Source organism: Ruditapes philippinarum, unplaced genomic scaffold (assembly GCF_026571515.1).
Source record: "Ruditapes philippinarum isolate M1 unplaced genomic scaffold, ASM2657151v2 ctg520_1_1_1_1, whole genome shotgun sequence".
NCBI classification, from domain to species: domain Eukaryota; kingdom Metazoa; phylum Mollusca; class Bivalvia; order Venerida; family Veneridae; genus Ruditapes; species Ruditapes philippinarum.
Genome location: NW_026854260.1, coordinates 145,758 through 167,999, shown reverse-complemented (window position 1 = coordinate 167,999; position 22,242 = coordinate 145,758). Strand labels below are relative to the sequence as shown.

Sequence of the window (22,242 nt, the reverse complement as noted above, 5' to 3'; positions counted from 1 at the left end):
TAGACTTGTTTGACTTTTACAGGTCACATCCAAACGGATAGAATTGTTGGATCACCCATTAGTGTCAGCTCTCCTCAAGAGGAAATGGATAAGTGTCGGTCTTGTTTTAAACATCCTTATTGTTTTGCTCTATGCAATTTTTCTTGCATTGCTTACTGGCTTCACGCTTGATGTTCGTGCCCCATATCAGTTTCAGAGGTAAGTCCCAAAATAAAGCATGTTGGTGTTTGTGTGTGATTTTAATTATAGAAAAAATGGACCATTTAAAATATAAGAAATACCGTTATGTTAAATAAAGAAAGAGAGCTTAATACAAAATGCGAATTGAAACTAAGTGATTTTAGGAGTTAAAAAACCTTAGTTTAAAGACAATGTTACTACAAATCTGTATTTAAGAAATGATCAAGGTATTTATTGCATGTGTGTTTGCCATTTGTATTAAACTGTAGTGAAATAATTATGACATGATTACTCATTCGTTTTATTACTCTGAAATATGTCATGCTACAAGCAAACGCATAATAAAGTTTTTCATAAAGTATAATATAATAATTGTAATTATTCCACAAGATATGCAATGTGACTAATGCACTTTTGGGATTTGCTTTTCGTGATGTTTCAATCGAAATAATTTTTGGAGCAAAGTTAATTAATTTAGCCTCGTAAGTCCGAAAGGTCGGTCCAATCATACTCACGTTTCTTTACTTATATGGAGTAAATAAAATATTCAAAAATATCTTTATGCAAATATTGAATAATAATTATATTAATAATACATGTATTAAAACATAAATTTGTTATTGAATTATATTATTTTTAATGAAGAAAAACAACCTCTTTATTATGTAATAAATTACATTGATCCATGGGCATTACATAAATAAAAACATACGATCAATTAACCCATTACTTCAGGAGCATTTTGTGAAAAATGGCTATTTTCATTGAAAAGTCTCCCGTTACAAGTTCAAATTGCTATAATACTATAAAAACTGCTTCAACACTAATCAACTTGGCACAAATGTTGACTGGACCATTGCCCTTGCAACAACATGCTTAGGCTTAAATTTTCTGTTACCATGGCAACGAGGGGACATCTCAAAATTGCCAAAAATCACTATTTTGCGTTGATTTTTTCAATCAAAATTGATTTCAAAGTGCTGCAACTTCTCAATGGGTTGAGATAGAGTCACATGCTTTTCAGCGTTGGTTACACATTACCTTATGATCAATCTAGGGTCATTTATAGCCTCTCACAAGTCCAAATTTTCTTGTTTTAACAACATTTCTCAAACAAAAGCAAGTGTTGGGGGCCTAAATAAGGCATCATTTGAGACAACAAAAAGGGGGGTGAAAAAGGCGTTAAAAGGCGTGTATATGGCGTAATGGGTTAAATCATACGTGCCATCTTCAAACTCACCAACGGCAAAAAATACGCACAGCAGGGATGCTTAAAAGTAAAAAGCTTACTAGTGAAAAATTTCGACGACGATATCCTTATTGGAAGTGTCTATATACGCTTTTTTAAAGAGGATGATTTTTCTTTTATTTTAAAAAAATAGTCTCTGATATGTTCTGTACGCATAAACATGTCATGTTAATTGGAGATTTTAATGGGCATACTGCTAATAAGCACGATTTTGTTGTTTAAATTGATTTTATTGCAAATAAGTTAGATTAAGATGACAAATGAACCAACCAAACGAATACGTCCCAACTGCTGTCAACGTTAAGCGTTCCATTTAGTAGAGTCTCTTTGAATAAAAAATTAAATGTTGTAAAATAAAATACTCGATTTGAGTAAAAATAATGAAATGCTTATAGTTAATGGAAGAATTGGCTGAGACAAGGCCGAAGGCAATTTTACATTCAGAAATACATCTGTGATAGACTACACTATATGTACAATTCCCCTTTTTGAGTATCCTTTTCATTTTGAAATTAAAGAGGTTAGCACAATTTAATTATTCGTGACGTCACTCTCCACCTTCTTGCACTTTCAATAGATATTAATGTTATGCATGAACAAGTTGTAAACAATAACAACGAGATACTACAAAATAATGATAATCAGCATACTATTTGTAAACTTCCAAAATGGCAAAAAATCACGCGAACCTAATTTTATTGAAAATCTTAACGAAAACAATATAACTGAAATAATTAATAATATTTTGACAACAATAGATGCAAGCAATGTGACCCCGACAGTCATCAATAGTATTGCTCAGAGAATATATATAGTGTCTTTAATGATGATGCTTTTGATACATTCCATATTTCTTCAAATAATAACAATTTATTACATTCTAACAATTCTAAAAGAAACAGACACGAAAAAGCTCGGCGCTAAAACCATTCTGCCCACAAGAAGTATTATTTGCATACAAATGACTTGTATAAACAAGGTCTTACAAGAGCAAGTAGGTTTTACAAGCAACAATGAATACTTACATTAGTAAACATAAATTTAGTTATGAACGGAAATTGCGTGAAATAAGCACAAATAAATCGAGTGATTATTGGAAAATCTTAATTTGTGTAAAACAGCAGTCGTCTCGTACATTGCCCGAAAATAATACATTTTAATACATCAATAATACATAAAACATTGAAACGCCCATCAAGAAACTGAACAGCTTAATTTACCAGAAATGAATTTTGATACAGATGAATTACTAATTCTAATGAATTACTAAATTGACTTATTAAAAGCTTATCAAAACAGGGATAAATGGAAATATATTTCAAGCAATACGTTAAAAAATCATAAAATGTGTCCTCTTTTAATGTTAGTCTCCTTTCTTCTCTAGTTTAAGCGGAGTAAGACAAGGAGAAAATATTTCTCCGATTTTGTTTTCTATATATTTAAACGATCTTGAAAGTTATCTAGAGCTAAACAACAAAGGAATAACCTTGCATTACCAAAGTAATGACTTTGATGTGTATTAAAAACTTTTTGTATTGTTATATGCAGATAACACCATTATTGTTAGCGGGGACAAAATATCATTCCAACCAACACTTAACGACTTTTCTAACTTTTGTAAAGTATGGAAACTTGAAATAAATATGAGTAAGTCAAAGGTCATGGTTTTTGGCTTGAACAAACCCGAAAATTTTCTCTTCACTCTTGATGGTAAACCCCTTGAAACTGTTAAAGATTATAAATATTTTAGAGTGGTATTTTCGTCCTCGGGTAGTTTTCTTTGTACTAGAAAATAGCTTGCCTCTCAAGCAAATAAAGCTATGCATCTTTTATATAGTAGAATATTTAATCTAGACATACCTGTTGACCTTCAATTTCAGCTTTTCGACCAAACAATTTTACCTATTCTTACATTCAATGGTGAAGTTTGGGGTTTTGAAAACCTAGACTTTCAAGAAAAAATACATACCGAATTTCTCCGAATAATCACCCATTGAAGAAAAAGTAAACCTTTATATATGTTATATGGTGAACTAGGTCGTTATCCCCTAGAAATAATAATCAAAACCAGAATAATCAGCTTTTGGTCTTAACTTTGTACTTCACATGAAAATAAGATATCTAGACTATGTTATAACTATATGTATAGTTTAGCGTTAAATTTTAAATGGACTCGCCATGTACAGAACAAGGTGATACTGGTAATACCAATTTTTGTTTAAATCAAAATCTAATAGAAAAACGTAAGTAACAGATACCTAATAGATCAGTTTTATCAAGCGTGGTCTGGTTTACAAAGGCATTCATCTAAGAAATTCATCTAAAATAAGAAACTATATGATATTTAAAGATGCACCAATTTTCGAACATTTCCTAAAACTTTTGCCATATAACCAACGTATTATTTTTATGCCCCCGGGCCTATAGTAATTGAACCGTCCGTCCGTCTGTCCGTACGAGGTTAACCTAGAACGGCAAGTTGGATTTTTCTTAAAGTTCTACCTGTACCAATGGCTTCTTAGTTTACACACTTACTAATCAATACAAAGTACATGATCTGGTCAAGTTACATAACTATAGCTTCTATATTTACCAAGTTATTGCGCTTTTCAGCACTTAGAAAATGAATAATGGTTAACCTAAAACGGCAAGTTGGAAATATCTTAAGTTCTATCTATACAAATGGCTTCATAATTTCCACACTTACTTATCAATACAAAGTACATGATATTGCCAAGTCATCCATATTTCCCAGTTATTTTCCCTTTTTCACTTTGAAAAAAGGCCCTTGTCTGGTTAACCTATTCCGGCAAGTTGAATTCATCGTCAATTTCTCTTAATTTCTTAATTTATTTAGTGATATCTTGCATATTTGGTAGATGGATAACTTTAATGGTACTCTAATTTTTGTGGAGAAAGTGGTCTCTAGGGTCAAAGTCAAGGTCACTGGTTTAGAAAATAAATTTAAACATTTTTGCTCATACAGCCTTTATTTTTTGGTTCATGTTTTTCATGTTTAATACAAACATGCCAAGGGAATTCCTCCTTCTTTTGGTATAGTAAGGGGTCATTTGGGTCAAGGTCAAGGTCACCAATGTTTGAAATAAATTTGTACAGGTGTATTAACCATATTCTATAGACAGATATTATTTATAATTGATAGGAACATAACATTTGATGGAGTTAGTGGTCAGTTGGGTCAAGGTCACCAGTGCTAAAAATAGATTTTTTACACTTTTGCTCATACAGCCTTTATTTCTTGACATATATATTTCATATTTGGTAGGAAGATAACTTGCATGGTATTTATCCTTTTGATTGGGTAGGGATCAGTGGGTCAAGGCCACTTGTGCGAAAAATAGATTTTTACACTTTTGCCCATACATGCTTTATTTATTGACAGGTGTATTTCATATTTGATAGGAAAATAACTTGCATGGTATTCTTCCTTTTGATTGAGTTAGGGATCAGTGTGTCAAGGTCACTAGTGTTAAAAATAGATTTTTACATTTTTGCCCATACAGCCTTTAATTATTGACAGATATATTTCATATTTGGTAGGGAGATAACTTTCATGTTATTCTACTTTTGAAGGAGTAAGGGGTCAGTTGGGTCAAGGACACAAGTGCTAAAAATAGATTTTGACACTTTTGCCCATACAACCTTCATTTATTGACATATTTATTTCATATTTGGTTGGAAGATAACTTGCATGGTATTCTTCCTTTGGATGGAGTTAGCGGTCAGTTTTATCAAGGTCATCAATGCTCAAAATAGATTTTAACATTTTTGCCCATACAGCCTTTATTTATTGACAGGTGTATTTCATATTTGGTAGGAAGATAACTTGCATGATATTCTTTAGGTGTCAGTGGGTCAAGGTCAAGGGTGCCAAGTATAGATTACTTACATTGATATATACTTGATAAAGTTGAATATTTATAACTTCACAAGCCATAGCAATGACTTGGCAACTTATATATTTCACAATTACAAAATGCCATGACTCTGTCAAGCTATATAACTTGTGTTTACAATTTTTTGGCAATGTCTCTGTCCATAACTGAGTGAAGGTGTAAACATTTTTTGAAATATTGATACTGACAAGAATCGGAGCCGGGGGCATTTGTGTTTAACAAACACGTTCTTGTTTTCATTTTAGAACTGGTTACCACTGGGTAACCAGTCGAAACTGGCGGATGGCATCAGTCTTTTGTAGACCATGCTCAAAGGAAATACACTTTAAAAAAACAAAATGATATTGCCGATGAATTTCACTATATATTAAAATGCCCTCTCTTTTGTCTTGGAAGGAGAAGCCTTATTCCAAGTAAACATTACAATCGACCTAACACACTCAAATTCAAAGAACTGATGCTATCAACTTCATTCTCTTTGTTAAAAAATGCTGTTTTTTCTCTAAACGTATAGTGTCATTTTTCAATAAATGATTCCTGTTCATTTTATACGAGATACAGCCTAGATACAATAATAAATAGATAAAAACCTGGAGCAAATATTGAATAAACATAAAGCAACGGTCTCAAAATTGAAAAAAAAAAAATGTTAAAAAATAACTTATCTATTTTTCTAGTTTTTTTCAGATCATGTGTTAATCCGTTCATTTCTTCATTTATAAACTGTATTCCATATTCATATAAACCCACATGTACACATCCACATGTCGCACGAGACCCTCAATTATTGAACTATAAACACCCACCCACATACTGACCTTTTCAGTGCAACACTGGTGAATGTGTACGACGTAAATTGCTGTATAAACGCTAACGTGATTGTACAATTTAATATTTGATGACCATGAAATATAAGTATATAATCTCAAACTTTCACTTTTATTAATAATAATAATAATAATAATAATAATAATAATAATTAGATATTGAAAAAACCTTTTCCACAATTAATATTTATACCATAATCTGCATGCAAACTGCGACATGTATATATATTCTATATTTGTCTAAAGTAATAAAGCATGTTGTTCTCATGTACATGTATATGTACTGTAGAACCTGATTGTAAATAAAAGTTATGTATGTCTGTCTGTCTGTCTGTCTAGATAATAAGCTGGACCTATTTTTTCTTTCAGTCAGTGTTTCATATCTAACAATTTGATATCTTAACTTTCATTTACACTTGCAAAATAATTCGTTATTTTACAGTTTTTCTGAGTGTTCAGATTTAACAAACGAGAGTATTTCTGTATTCGCATCTTTTGCGAAGTACGGAATCATCGCATTGGCTTCGATAATATTGCTCATTGAGGTAAGAAAACTTATCTATAATGCTAAAATAGATTTTACTCTTATCCGATTCAACTGTATACGATACAATACTTATAATTTATTTTTATGAAACTTACGATTAAATGAACGACATAATATTTAGAAGTATGTAGAAAACCTTTTTTTTCTTTTAAAAGAGAATCATCATCAGTAAAAAACCCAGCAAAAACAAACAATAAAATATAAATATGTCCATAAGACGCGGAACCCAGCTGTTCACTGTTTTGTTAATTTTCTGACTCTACGTCAAAAATTGTTTGGGCTACACGCGAAACAAGATAGAAAATGAAATCATTTACTAAGTCAAGGGCATAACCTCTATAAATACTGAATAAATCTACAAGAAACCCCTAGATGCATAACTACACATGCTGACTAACATCCAGGCATACTCTACAAAGAAATAATAAATGTACAGGCAAACGCTCAGGTGCATAACTGCACTTGCTGATAAACACTTCTGTAAAGTTTCATTAATTAAGGTCAACTAATTTTTTGGGTCACAAGGCCAAACATTGCATTTTTGTTACCAAGTCAATGAAAATATCTCTATAAATAATAAATAATTCCTCTTACAACCTTCAAGGTGCACAATTTCGTCTGTACAGTTCAATAATTCAGATCAGATCATTTTCGGTTTACGCGCGACACATATTTTTAACTGCTAAAATTAACCTAGTCAATAGCAATTTCCCTAAAATACTGAAAGAATCCACAATCCACAAGCAAACCCAATGTGGAAAACTATTCATGCCGACCAACATTTCTGTGAAATTCCAAGACTTTTGGTCAAAACGATTTGGGAGGCCAGCGCGACACAAGTTGACAATTGCAAATTTTGACTAATCCAAAGACAATAACTCTTCAGATGATAATAAAAAAATCTACAAGCAAACATGCAAGTTCCCAATTTCACATGCTGATCAACATTTCTGAAAGATTATTTGCCTCCTGGTCAAAGACTTTTTCGACACACAACACAAGTTGAAAAGTGCAATATTTTTAATAACTCTACAGATACAGAATCCACACGCCAAAACCCCAGATGCACAGCTTCACATTTTAATCAACTTCCTGTAAATTAACTTGACTCTATACAGCTACATGTGACACAATATAGAACTGACGGACAGACAAGGGCAAACCTAGATCCCGCTCTTATGTTTGGAGCACTATAATTATTGTTCAAGAGTTTGTATAATATTAAAAGTTGTTTATTTATACAGATACTCGAAATGAAACAAATGTTCTCCTGGAAAGTGTGGTTTTACTTTTTGGAAATTGAAAATGTTATTGAATGGATAACCTGCATCACTGCAATTATATTTGTTATCAATACAAGCGGATGTAGCGATTCTGGATATCGGCCGGTATGACTTTTTATGTCTTTCGTAAAACAGGTATTCGAATTTACACTGTCGTATCAAACAAGATTATATGAATGATGCATTTAAGGGTTTAACGTTCAGGTGATGGCACAAAACACAACATGGGATGAAAACCACGATCCTATCTAATCAAACACACAACAGAACTACAATATTGACCCGTGTTTAATTTTAAAACACTGTTAAATAACTGCAGTCGACCATTTCAACAACGCCCAGCATTTGGAAATAATTTTGTTTTATGTTGCATTAAGTCTCATAACAGTTACAGTCTTTAAGGGCAATATTGATAAAGGTTATTATTAATTTATGTCATATTTTATAGGGAAACACATTTTGCTACTGTTGCATTATAAAAATTTTTATGCTATAAAACCATCATATTACTCAAGCGTATTTTTTTTCAGCAATGGCAATGGACTTGCGGAACGGTATCCGTTTTCCTCGCTTGGATCAATATGTTATTTATCATTCAGAAATTCGAATGGCTAGGTATATATGTAGTTATGTTGTACCGGATCATCAAGGTGTTTATGAAGTTTCTCCTTGTATTTTCACTCCTGATTGTTGCCTTTGCTATATCGTTCCACTGCTTGTTTCAGAATCAGGTAAGATGAAGTTAAACAATTATTGCAAATAAATATTTTATTGAATTTTTTTATTCAGATAAAAATTGTTTATTTTAAACAGCAAGCAACGCGTAAATCTTGAATATAAAAATAACAAATAACTGTAAATGGTTCGAACGTGCAATGATTTGGAATAATTGCCTACGTATTTGATTTGCATTTATAAATGTTGATGTTAAATAAGCTCACCTAATTCGTTTATATAGCATTACATAACAACTTAGATAGTTAGATTTTAGATACCTTACATATCATCTACTTTTGTTTCCATTCATTAAGTTTATAAATCATAGCCAAAATTATTTTTAAGAAATTACTATATTTTAAGTAAAATAAAAAAAGTCGAGATTAGGCCTATCCGTTTAAATACAAATTATGAAGACACAGGTGTACATTTTTATCATAAAGCTCTTAATTACTTGAAAGTTGATCTTCGATATGGTAAATATTTTTTATATAAAACGCCAGTATATGTTCTAAGTTTCGCAAGCTATATTGATTGAAATGTTTGCTCATGCTCGGCAGGAAGGCGACAGTACAATGGTGACAAAACTACAGTACTATGGTGTTAGTACGACAGTACGATTGTGACAGAACGACACTATGATGGTGATAGTGCGCTGGCGACAATACGAAAGCGAAATCGACTGTCACCATCGTCTTGTCTTGTTTCTCCATAGTTCTGTCATATTATCTGTATTGTCATAGTACTGTCGTACTGTCCTTATCGTACTGTCATCATTCGCGCTTTCCATTCTCAGAAAAAACGCACTGGCCCTAACACCGTACATTCATGACGTCATCTTATCATGATGTCAAATTGGCCTTTATTTCATGTTTATCTATATGATTTCTAGGAACCATTTAGTACAATTTGGACATCACTGATGAAAACAACCTCGATGATGATTGGTGGCCCGGACTTTGTGTCAACGTTTCTAGACGAAACTGTTCATTTTGAAATAATTAGTAATCTGTTCTTTGTCATCTTCATGTTATTTATGGCTATTGTAGTCATCAACTTACTGGTAAATTTATATTACTTTATCTAATCTATATTTTCTCTTATACCCTCAGCTACCTAAACTCAATAAACATTTGTATTAACACACCCCATACACACACACACCACCACAATCATCAAAGATATTGAGGATGTATTTCGATAAACCAATCATTTTGTTCTTTTGAGATAAGTAAAATTTGCCTTGGTTTTATTCTAGTAATCCTTGTTTTCCTAATAAATGATGATAATTAAAAAATAATTGTTTTACTATATGGATTTTATTGATTATGTAAGTTTTTAATCATGCATATATCTATATATCGTACTTATGTACATCGTTACTATATATTCAGTATCATACATTTCAATACATTATCTAAGTTTTACTGCCCGTCGATGTGGTAGTTACTTAAGATTTTATTATATTAAAAGCATGAATAGTTTGTAATTAAACAGAAAATCAGATTTTGCACTTTTTAAGGCATTCTATTATATCTACAGGTTGGCTTAGCAGTAAATAATATACATGAATTCCAACAAAAGGCTGATCTTGCTAAAAAGCAAATGCAGGTAAATAATTTTAATACTAATTATTTAAGCATATTTTTACAAAATATGTATAGATCTTGTGTAATATTCTTTTCGGGTATTTAATTGCTAATTCAATACTCGTATATCTGAAAGTGGTCAGTGAATTATGAGGCAACTACCGTGCGTATTTCTAAAATGATAAGGTTTACTAACGGAAAAAATAACACAACGGAAATGACGTCGTATAAACTCTTCTTGTCGCCAACGTTACGTTGTCTGTCTGTTATTCCCACTAACGTAACGTCGTCCTAGGCGCAACTTATGGCCGCTGGTGTCAATCCATTTTTGTCAGTGACTATTTAACTAATAGTTCATAATTTCCACTGTGATTTCGGGGGCTCATCATGAAAAAGTACTACATCGCCGACCTTCATCGTTTCTTGGAAATTGTTTCCCGTAGTTTTGTGATACTAACGTAGTGAAGTCAAATACTCGTGGTGCCAACTATTCCGGAAATGGCTAATGACCTGTGCCTGTATCATCGCTTGTTTCGTCATCTTATCTGTTGACACTGATTTTGGTTCAGATACATCCTCAATGATAAGCAGGGTTATTAAACGCTGTCCGTATAACAAATAAGCTGTGTATTTAGTTCTGGGTCGGTTGACTCTGACGTCACGTAAGTCAGCGGACGGTCATTCATGACGCTTTCTTTCTCGTAACGATTGGAGAATATCATAAGTCACGTATGCATTTCCAAGAACCTGTTTTTGGTGAGACCAATTAATCTTTTTCACCAACCATCAAACCAGAGAGCGCGCTTCGGTATAAATCTCCACTCTCTTCCATGATTTGTAAAGTGTATTTTACGGAAGTAGAATGCATTACTTTGTGTATTGCATTTGCTGCTGCTTGAAAAGTTCTTCCGTTATCTGAATCTTATCATAACCTTTAGGAGAGATTTTCTGCTATTGAATCGCCTAAACGCTTGTAAAAATGAATACTTAGTATTCAATCATATATGAAATTACCTCTAGATGAACAGCTCTGGTTTAAACACAAGTAAAACCTCCTCATTCTTTGTTTTTCCATTCGGGGAAATCAACCCAAGTCATAGTAAAAGGTTGTGTATCTTGAACACCTATCTTTGGTAAACGTGGTTGATTTGGCGTTGATAACTTGATCTGACTACGTGAATACCCTCTTTTGCTAGAAAAGTACGACGGCATAATGAAAATATAAAGGCTGCGCATTGAACTGTTCTTTGAGCTTCAGAGATGCAAGTTAAAACCAACAGATGTCATCAATTTCTGTTTGTCCTTGAAGTAGTCAAGTAAGGAACTCTCGTAAGAAAAACTAGAAATCACGTTATCAACATATTAGTCTTTCCTACGTATTGCACTCACCCAATTATGATTAATGGCATTTGGTTGTAGCGGCATGAAATATAAATGGTGAACATGTTGCACCTAAAAGAAAGCACGGACCTGAATCTGTATGTTGTAAGGTCATAATTTGGATCATGAATGTTGTTAAGCCAAAGAAATCGTGTAATGTCACGATCATTCTTCTTGAACCGTATTTGAAGAAACGCGTTCTCAATACCTGTACAGACGGCATATCTGTACCTCCTAACTTGGTCTCAGGAGGGACAATCGAAGACAACCACAGTCAGAGTTGGTGACCAAATGTTTCTTAACTCCGTGATATAGTATATAGTGCACGGGACGCACACTTGATAATTAATTCAATTTCTCTGTAAAAGTCCTTTTTCTGGTCTTTCATTATGCCGTTTCTGGAAAAAGAGGGTATTCACGTATTCGTAGTATCAAATTCAACCCATCCATCACACTGGCAGCATCGTCGGTCAATAGCGTTTTAAGATAGCAATTTTTCACTTCAGATAGTGACATGTTGTTATGTATACTTGACTCGTAACAGTCCCAGAATGTTTGCCACTCCAAAATGTCTCTAGTAACATTTGGTAATGTAAGCTTCGGAAGGATGCCGAATGAATTGAAATGTCATTAACATTAATTACCGATGATATATTATTCCGGTTTCCGGACGTTCCACCGGCGTTATTGTGTACGGGTCATGCGGTTTTATGTTTGTCTCTACTTAGGGGCTCCTCAAGAGTTCTATTCTCAAGGGTTAGCTGCGGGTAATGGATGACCTCCATAGCAGCGCGGTGTTGAGCCTCCAAATCTCCAATGCGTAGTCGAACTTCAAGAATATAGTTCTTTGTTTTGACCATCTCAGTCTCCATGTCTACCTTACCCATCTGCGACATTATCTCATCGTTGATCTCTTCCAGCGCAATCAGTTTGTTGCATAAAGTTTCAAGACCGGTTGTAAAGTGAGAATTATTGCCCGCTATTTCTTCTAACTTGCCAAGTTGACATGTTATCACCGTCTTGTGTGCACTTTTGCTTTTGTTTAGTCTTAAAATATCCATAATTTCTTTTTTTATCATTGCAAAAAATATGGTCAGTGCATAATGAAGCAACTGCATTGTGTTGTTTCTATAATGAAAATCGTGTTTACTCTTCTTCCCACCAACGTAACGGATAAAACTTCTTCTTTTCAAAGGGCGCCCAACACTTCATCTCTTGGAATGAAGGATATTGAGTATTCTTTAGAGTTAGTATTTCGCACTTTGTATTAATAATATATTGATTAAGTTTTGATTAAACCGTACAGCGGTAATCACTGGACGGTTCTTAACAAACATTGCCCAAATTATTCTGGTCTGTTGTACAAGATTGTCGCCGCAAGAGCTGAAAACAGAATAAAACTTAAGGGACATTTCCTCCTTGTTAGTACCTTGTTAGGTTTTGGTGAAACTCTACAGAAATTATCAATAGCTCATCCTTTACAAAACAAACAGAAATGATCAACAAGGCAAAAACCTGGCTTAAATTGTTTAAAGTTTTGAACGTCATCTTTTCCTCAGTCACTCGGTAGCCCTTAGTTAAAATTGTGCAGCTATGATAAACAGATGGTCATTTTACAAAGAAACTGCTCAAATAATTCCGGCCTGTTGAATAAGGAATATCAAGTTTTTTTTACGAAAGAGAAGCCATCTAGTGATGTTAAACTGTTTGACAGCTTGCTAAGGTACTGTGCGGTGGCGGCTGGAATGTGCTCTGGCAAATAAGTGCGGGTCACTGCTGAGTGTAAACACAAATACCATCAAATTAGGAAATAGGCATAATAATTGATAAATGATGCAATTACCCAAAAGAAATAAAAAATATTGACATCGACCGGGTCATGATTTCCCTCATGTACAAATCTATATCGCTTTTTTGAGGCTATTGAGACAAAACTACATACGAAATTAAGTATTTCATATACAACTATGTTTCAGAAAGATGATGCTTTATTTCAATAATTGTCCTATTGATATTACCTTTTTGTTGTCACACCTGCCCGTTTTTGTGTGCCTTACGGAGACCGTTAAAAGTCATCACATGAAGTACAATCAATAAGGGGCGTTAATTTCTTTACCCTTGGAGATTGTTCAGTGTTTTCATGTTTATCAAGATGCCACTTTGTCATCAAACTCTCTAAAGGACTCATATTTATTTGATTAGAGGCATGAATAATTGTTCACACTATTCGAAACTGAGCTTAAAGCCGATAAAGCTAGAAAATACAACATGTATACATTTTGGTTCTATTATCGAAGTTTTCCTCTTTGAATTAAAAAGACAAAATAAAATAAAGTAAACTTACGTTTTATTACTTTTAAAGAAAACGTTTACCTAAAAATAAAACTGGATAAAAATTGAATGGTATAATTTGCAACGATCCATTGCATGATGATGATGGACTGCTAAACTTTAAGAAATGTCGTTTATATTTATGTTCAAATTAAGGGTTTTATTGTTTAAACTTTGCTTATTTAGTTAATATGTCGTTCTATCGGGATATAATTTATTAATGCCAACGGCCTTAACGAGCTATTCAGCGATGTTATATATATATAAGACTCGTTGCTTTTCCTACTGCAATGACTTAAGCATAGATCTTCGGTTTCAAAGTAAAAAAGACGCTTCGCACGCACGACATGTTACAACTATATCATCTAAAAAGCATGTTTCAGTTTGTTCTTAGGTCAGATGGAAACAAAATGCTAAGTGACTATTATTCACATTAGCCAAACATTGTTTGAAATATATTGCAGGTCAAGTTTGCTCTAGAGTTAGAAAGAATGGCAACGTCCACTTTTTTTAAAAACATTTTAAAATGCTTGTGCTTCAAGTGTAAAAGTAACGATGAGAGCGAAGAGAAGCTGACGCCAAACGAGTTATCCTGGTTTAAAAAAAAGGTTGGTGAATCTTGGAAATTAACTGAGCGGGACATAAAGGCAGCAATGAGTTCTGAAAAGGTAAAATTTATTTTGTTTCCTTTTTAATGTAAATCGTGTATAAATATAATTTAATTAAACCACATTAGGGCTTCTTGCGATAACATATTTAACACCTACGACCTGTTTATACCAAGATTCGTTTGATCAATGTTTGGATTTATCGCTATTCAGTCAATATGTATTTTATAATAATCCCTAAAAATGATGGTTAAGGAAAATATCTCTATCTGAATATGTTATCACACGTGTTTTATATTGATTGGTCATTACATAATTACACCAATGATACAGTCGACTCCACTTATAACGAACTCGCTTATAACGAATTTTCGTTAATAGCGAAATAAATCTGACATCCCCGGCCAATTCCTTCTTTATTTTATATTAAATCAACTCAACTAAATAATTTTATTGGCATAAAACAAATAACAAATTTATAGCCATACAAAATATAATCAGTTCAGTGATAATGGAAAGACATGCATGTTTATTTAATTTACAGAAGAATACTGTAAAGACAAGTACATAGTATGTTTTTCCAAACATTTTACGAAGTAAGATCTTATGTGATAACATAAAAATTTACAATACTATAAGGCGACGCTGTGTGAAGTTAAAGAAAAAAAGAGACATTATAATGATGTGTATTGATGTTTATCTCTGTTTAATTAAAAATAGCACTTCATATAAATATAATTATGATTAGGGGACACGTAGTTCTGTTGCAAAATATATGAATTTCGACAAATTCATAAAAGTTGCATTTGATGTAGAAGACATAAGATTTCTAAATTTCGTTAACGTAGGCCAATGCCTATTATAGTTCTTCAAGTATTTACACCTTAGTTCTCTGTATTTCGGCAAAAAAATAAACCTTTGGTCAGTTATAACTTCCAATACCGTTCTCTTTCGAAAGCGTGTTTAAACAAACTATATGTTTCTGAACGTCTAGAATTAACCACATCTGAATACCATCTTTGGAGAAATTTTTATAAATTATTCGTTGTTTAATCTCCAAAAATGGTATTAATGTGTGTATATCAGATTGTTGCAACCACACGAGAAACTCGTGTTCTTGCAAAATACTCCTTATTTGAAACGCCCAGTTACCCTAGTAAACATTACCTAGCTCGCAATCAGTTTTTAACATAATGTAAACCCTTTTCTCAAGTCAGGACTCATCTTGATATAAAATTTTCACCCAGTATTTAATAATATTAATCTTACGAATTACAGACATAGGTATTTTCGCCAGTTCTCCGTAGAGTAGAAAATTATTTTCACGTGATCGTGGCGGAAAAACTTCTTTGTTTTCGCTCCGTTGAAAAATGTGAAATAATATAGCTTATTCTGTTTTTTGGAGGATAGTTTTATGTTGGATAGATTTATATTGGATTGTTAACCATGGTGATAAGTAAGAAATAACATTTAAGCTGTTATTAGAAATAGAATTTTGAATGTCAATTTTCTTCAAAAGCTGTTCGCTTATGTTTCACTTCAATGATCTTTAACGTTTTCATCATGTCACGCATATTTCTTAATATTGTGATAAAGTCTTTATCACTCTTTTTATGTTGTACAGTGGCGATATAAGTAAATGATGACATGATCATGTTTAATATTTATGTTGATGCATTTATATTTATATGTCGTTCATGACACTATGTAGTATGTAAGAATCCCTTCCGGTCAACAATTTTCTAATATTATTACTCTTTTTCTTTTTCCAATATCCTTATAAAAATGATATTTTGTATATTAGATCACGACCTTCTTATGGAATCAATCATTTGCACGTGAACCTTTTTGTATTAATGTTATTATAAACTAAATTATTTATTTTCTATCTCTTTTTGGAAGTAATTTAAGAATTAAGAATAAAAAACATGGCTTGCGTGAATGTGTAACTGATACCTTTTTCTGATCGTTTAAGCAAATCTTTTTAACTATTTCATGATAATGATACAATATATCGTTATATGACATGCCTATGACTTGCGCATCTTGTTAAATGGAATCATGTGACTTGTTATTGGCATTTCATATATGATATTTAAATCAGAGGTATTGAGTAACTCGAGTTGTATGTTGATAGTACATGTAGTATTACAAATTCGAATTATGTGGTATGTAAGGCACTTATATGGTAATTTTTTTAACACATAAAATTAATGGCTTTGTATAACATGTATACCATTATGGTATTGCGTAGCATGTATAGTCTGCTTTTATTGACCTGTCAATTATGAATACATTATATGACTCATTTAAATATTCGATCCCTCTTCGGTTAGGTCCCTGTAGTTTACGAGAATTAATGTGGAGTATATTAGTCATGGATTGAAACTCACGCCAGCTTAATGCGAAGGTTTTCGTTAATTCACAGTAGCACAGTCGGTTAAGAGAATACCTGATAATTGAGAGGACTGTGGTTCGATCCGTACTGTTGCCATCTTTTTTTTAGTACACTTTATTATTGCAGTATATTTTAATGGAACAGATTTGTAGAGTGTTTTTACGGCATTGAAAAAGACAGTTATTTATTTTAATCCATTTTAATTTTAAACATGAATTCTTAAAGCATGTTATTTAAAATGAGTATAGACATAACAAAATTAAGTAAAACATAATAAAACAAAACGAACAACATAAAATAATCATAACTTCATTAAGAAAAAAAACATGGACCAACGCGGTGTCGAACTTTAAACACGCGTGACACTTAGATTATAAACTCGTGATTTACCCTATTGCGCTATAACGCTGAGTACACTTTGTTTAGAGATACAAATTTTAATTAAATTACATCGTACATGCGTACATCTACAGCGGAACTTACCGAAAATCTACCGAAGATTATATAACTGTGTGCATCAACCGGTAATCAGTATGTAATTGAAGGTTAATAAAACCTCAACAATAGTAAATGGTAATGGTTTTAATTTTGCATTTATAACATGCTGATGTATTATATGAATGCCTTGCAAATATAATTAAGTAACATAAAAATGGCCTAATGATGGATGTGTGGGTATTGAATGACCCGTAAATGTCACTGTAATATATGTATAACATGATTATGGTAGTGTACAAAGTGTAGACATTGTTGATGGTACCGTGAACGTTATATTAATGGCATGTTTATATTATTGTGTACGTATGATATGATGTTGATATTGTACAATTATCTTCTATTTGCCGATGTATTTAGAGGTTAATACTTATTATCTTGGTTGTCGCCCTTTCAAAGAAACGGACAGTTGTCAATGTAAACAAACATATATCATTCAGTTTAACCCTCCGATTACCTTTGAATACATAACAAAATAATATGATGCAATGTTGATATCCATAAATACTCCACATATTTGTTGTGAGAATAATATTTAGTGCCAGATTTTTTTGAACATTTGTGCCTTCAAGAACGGTTTCCGAGACTGATGTCTAGCTCTATATGCCATCGATCCGATCTTTTTTATACTATCAAAATGAAATCATTTTTTGAAGTTCTGAGGGTCTCGTTTTGTCTTGGGTAGAGTTTTTTTTATTCTTTTCTTGAGATTATAAATCTTCTATGTTTAAGTTTGTAAATGAAGTTTTATTTTAAACTTTAAATTTTTTGTTTAAAGACATTTAAAATCAGGGCAGCCCCTTTTAAAAACAAAACCAAAGTCTCCATTAGGAAAAAAAATTCCGGAGCAACCCGAAATTGAAATGACAATTTTGCATAAAGGCCCTGAATAAATTTTTTTACAAAAAAACACATTTTAAAAATTAAATATCAGGCCTTATGCCAAATTCGGGCTATTTTGCATTTCGAGCATTAACAAAATTTAAAGTCTTTAATAACGGGAGAACCCCCTAACTTTGGGGTTTTTCGCCCTTTTTAAAAAGAACAATTTTCAAGTAAAAATGGTCACCCCGAAACTTGGAAAAATGAACACAAAAAAATTTAAAAACGAGTTGTTTTTTGAACCCAAAACTTTCACAAAATTTTTAGCAAGTGCCATTTATTGAAGAGGTTTTGTGCCTTTCTGAGACTGATGTCTAGGTCTGAATGCCACCGATCCGATCTTTTTCCTGCCGTCAATCTGAAATCATTTTTAGAATTTCTGAGGGACATGTATTGTCTTGCGTTTATAAATCTTTAATGTTAAGCTTTGCTGATTGTGATTTATAATGCCATTTAATCTTTAAAATATTTTGTGTGCAAGTGACTACAGTTCATTCGACGTGAGCAGCCATTTTGAAAGTCACTGAGAGTGGATTACGTCATTCTGCAAGTGCGGCCATTCACTCGCCCATTATGGAAAAATAACGCCGAATTTCAAGGCGGCCAAAATTGCATAATGACCTAGATCTTGCCATAATGGTCCTGAGATACTCTAGATTTTGTTACAATATATAGTTACAAAGGTGTTACTATATATAGTAACAAAGGTATTAAAATGTTATATCACATGATGACGATATAAGTAAATGAAGACATGACCATATTTAATATGTTGATATTCACTTATATTCATATGTCTTTCATGACAATATGTTATATGTACGACTTCTTTACTGTCAAACAATTTTCTAATACTACTAACATTTTTTTTCCTTTTTCAATATCCTTAACAAAATTATATTTAGTACATTAAATTACGACCTACTTATATAAGTATTCGCCCTTCACACTTTTTTACATTAATGTTACTATAAAAAATTATTTATTTTCTGTCTCATTATTCTTTGAATAAATTTTAAGATTAAGAAACATGCGTACATGTGTAACTCATACCTTCTATGATCGCATAAGCACATCTTTTTCACTTAAAACAATCTTTACGTTTATCATTTTATCAAAATTTAGTACAACAGACAAACTATCCTCCCAACCAAAAAGTACGTATGTTTTCAATTTATTTCCTTTTTCAGATTTTTGTTATCAATTTCCAATTAACATAGCAATATAACATGTTTTCATTTCTATTTTTGCTCTTCTCTCCCCTTCTTTGTTTCTTAAGGATGAACATAACATTGTCTGGGTATCCAAAAGATGCTTGATAATATCATTTCGTGATTCTATACCTCTCTTTGTTGTGTTGACTGCTGATAAATTTCTATTTTTGTTGTCCGAAATCACATGAAACAGAAAAGAGAGACACCGCCAACTAGAGAAAGAGAGCGTTTCTTAGCTATATTCCAACATGCATTAGGTTAAGTACCTCCGCTCATGATTTAACTTTTAGAAATATATCTTTACCACTTTTTACCACTCGCAAACATCCACCTAGTAAGAAACAGCACTCCAACTTTTTCTTTTCGTCCATTGTAGTCTGTTCCATCGTAATGCTTTTCTTGCTTGTTCAAGTCTGGAATATTCATAATATAATTTTACTTTCGGGTAAAGTTCATAAATACCCAGGACCGGTATCCACTAAGTCTTCAGTATCATCGGCTTCCTCTGATAATGAGTTTATAGATCTTTCCTTAAACCTTTCCTTTGTTCATTACATGTACATTCAGTACAACGTCCAGAGCATTTCCCAAAAACTTGATATTATATACTCCGAGCTTAAGGATTTTGATATTCTCTGCTTTTCAGAAACCTTGCTTGGCCCACATATTTTAACTTCTGATCTCTTTCTCCACTTCTTTGCTAATCCCGAAAGGAAAGATCGTGCCGATAACCACGGCGTTGTTTAACGTTATGTTAAGGATTACATCCACTACAAAAGACGCGATGATTTAAAATTAACGGCACTGAATGGTATATCTTATTCGGAGATTTCTTTAGACCCCCAAACATAGAATAGCATCTGGCTATTGATACAGGAATATATAATATCTGAATGATTGGCGACTTTAACCAAAATGTGGCGCACAGATTTCTTCAAAGAAAATCAGAGATATATGTTGCAAGTTGCCTTTGCTTCAGATTATTGACTCACCTACACACTTTACTGAATCTTCTTCGTCAGCTATTGAATATATATTCACTTCTAACAACTATCTCATTCATATTAGCGGAATTGGCGATCCGTTTCTTCAGCAGGATGTCAGGTATCACTGTCCAATATTCTGCTTAAATTTGAAAAAACCGAAGCGACTTTCTTTTTATCGAAAAGTTTTGATATCTGATAAAGGTAATGACTATTTCTTAAGACATTTGGCCTCTGTAAGGGATTCTCTTAAAAATGAAGATATAAACGTATATACTAATAGCATAACCAGCAACATAATCAATATCTCGAAGCAATGTATCCAAAATAGAAAAAGTCTTGAACTAAGAAAACGAGCCTCCTTGGTTTAAAAACGGTTTAAGATTACTAATTAGAAAACGAAAAAGACTGTATAGTAAGGCAAAACAAACTGATTCTCCTTATTACTGGGCCCGGTTTCGAGCCCTGAGAAATCATATAATATCAAACATTCGCGTAGCAAAGAAACAGCATATCGACAATTTAGCCCAAGAGTACAACAGGAAAATCAAAATTCAAAAAGTTGGTGGTCTCTTCTTAAATCATTTATCAAACCTTCCTATTCTACCTCAATACCACCACTTTACTCTGTCGACAGTATTATAATATCTGACAACGTTGAAAAAGCCAATTTTATGAACGACTTTTTCATCACCCAGGCACGCAATGATGAAAGTGAAACTCTCCGTCTCCCCGAATTACCTAACGTTACTAACCATCTGAATGATATCATTATAACACCAGGCGAGGTGAAATTGGTATTAAAATCTCTTCCTTTGGGAAAAGTCGCTGGTCCTGACGATATCAACAATCGAATCCTTTGCAAACTCTCCCATGAACTCAGTGGTCCCGTAAGTGATTTTTAACTATTCTATTCAGATTTCTCAAGTTTCAGATTCTTGAAAAGAAGCAAATGTTTCTCCTCTCTTCAAATCGGGTGATATTTCTTTAGTTAATAACTACATACCCATATCCCTAATTAGTACTGTCAACAAAGTCTTTAAAAGAATTATATTTAAACACACGTTTAATTTTCTGAGATCTAACAACATTTTCATATCTCTTAAATCTGGTTTTGTTCCCGGAGACTCCATTGTCAACCAATTAACATATTTATATAATATTTTTGCATAGGACATCGATTCTGGTAAAGAGGTCAGAACTGTCTTTTGTGATATAAGTAAAGCGTTTGATCGAGTCTGGCACAAAGAACTTATTTTTAAATTAATCTGCTTATCTGGTCGTCTTTCTTCATGATGCTCTTCTAATCTCAAGAACAGAAGACAGAGAGTCGTTCTCCCCGGTTGGGAATCATCTTTTAGTTAATATACAAACGCTGGTGTGCCGCAATGGTCTATTCTTAGGTCACTTTTGTTTCTGGTTTATGTTAATGATATTGTTATCGATATTAATGGAAATATAAGACTTTTCGTTGACGACACAAATCTTTTTATTGTTGTAGAAGACCCTATCACTTCTTCTTCTAACCTTAACACAGATTTGCAAAAGATACATTTTTTGGCTGAAAGGTGGTTGGTATAATTCAATCCTCTAAAAACAGAATCATTATTAATATCGCGTAAAACTAACAGACTTGTAAATC

The 22,242-nt window shown here is 32.6% G+C and overlaps 1 protein-coding gene across 1 annotated transcript in view; it reads left to right on the top strand.

The window, feature by feature from the left end:
- Nucleotides 1-22,242, top strand: part of LOC132739556 (transient receptor potential cation channel subfamily A member 1 homolog) — a 60,479-nt gene that overhangs the window by 20,549 nt on the left and 17,688 nt on the right. Inside the window, exons 11-17 of the mRNA XM_060727267.1 lie at nucleotides 23-198; nucleotides 6,616-6,718; nucleotides 7,965-8,108; nucleotides 8,534-8,734; nucleotides 9,613-9,783; nucleotides 10,263-10,331; nucleotides 14,485-14,688. Of these exons, the coding sequence (XP_060583250.1) occupies nucleotides 23-198; nucleotides 6,616-6,718; nucleotides 7,965-8,108; nucleotides 8,534-8,734; nucleotides 9,613-9,783; nucleotides 10,263-10,331; nucleotides 14,485-14,688 (1,068 nt within the window). The remainder of the gene's footprint in view (nucleotides 1-22; nucleotides 199-6,615; nucleotides 6,719-7,964; nucleotides 8,109-8,533; nucleotides 8,735-9,612; nucleotides 9,784-10,262; nucleotides 10,332-14,484; nucleotides 14,689-22,242) is intronic.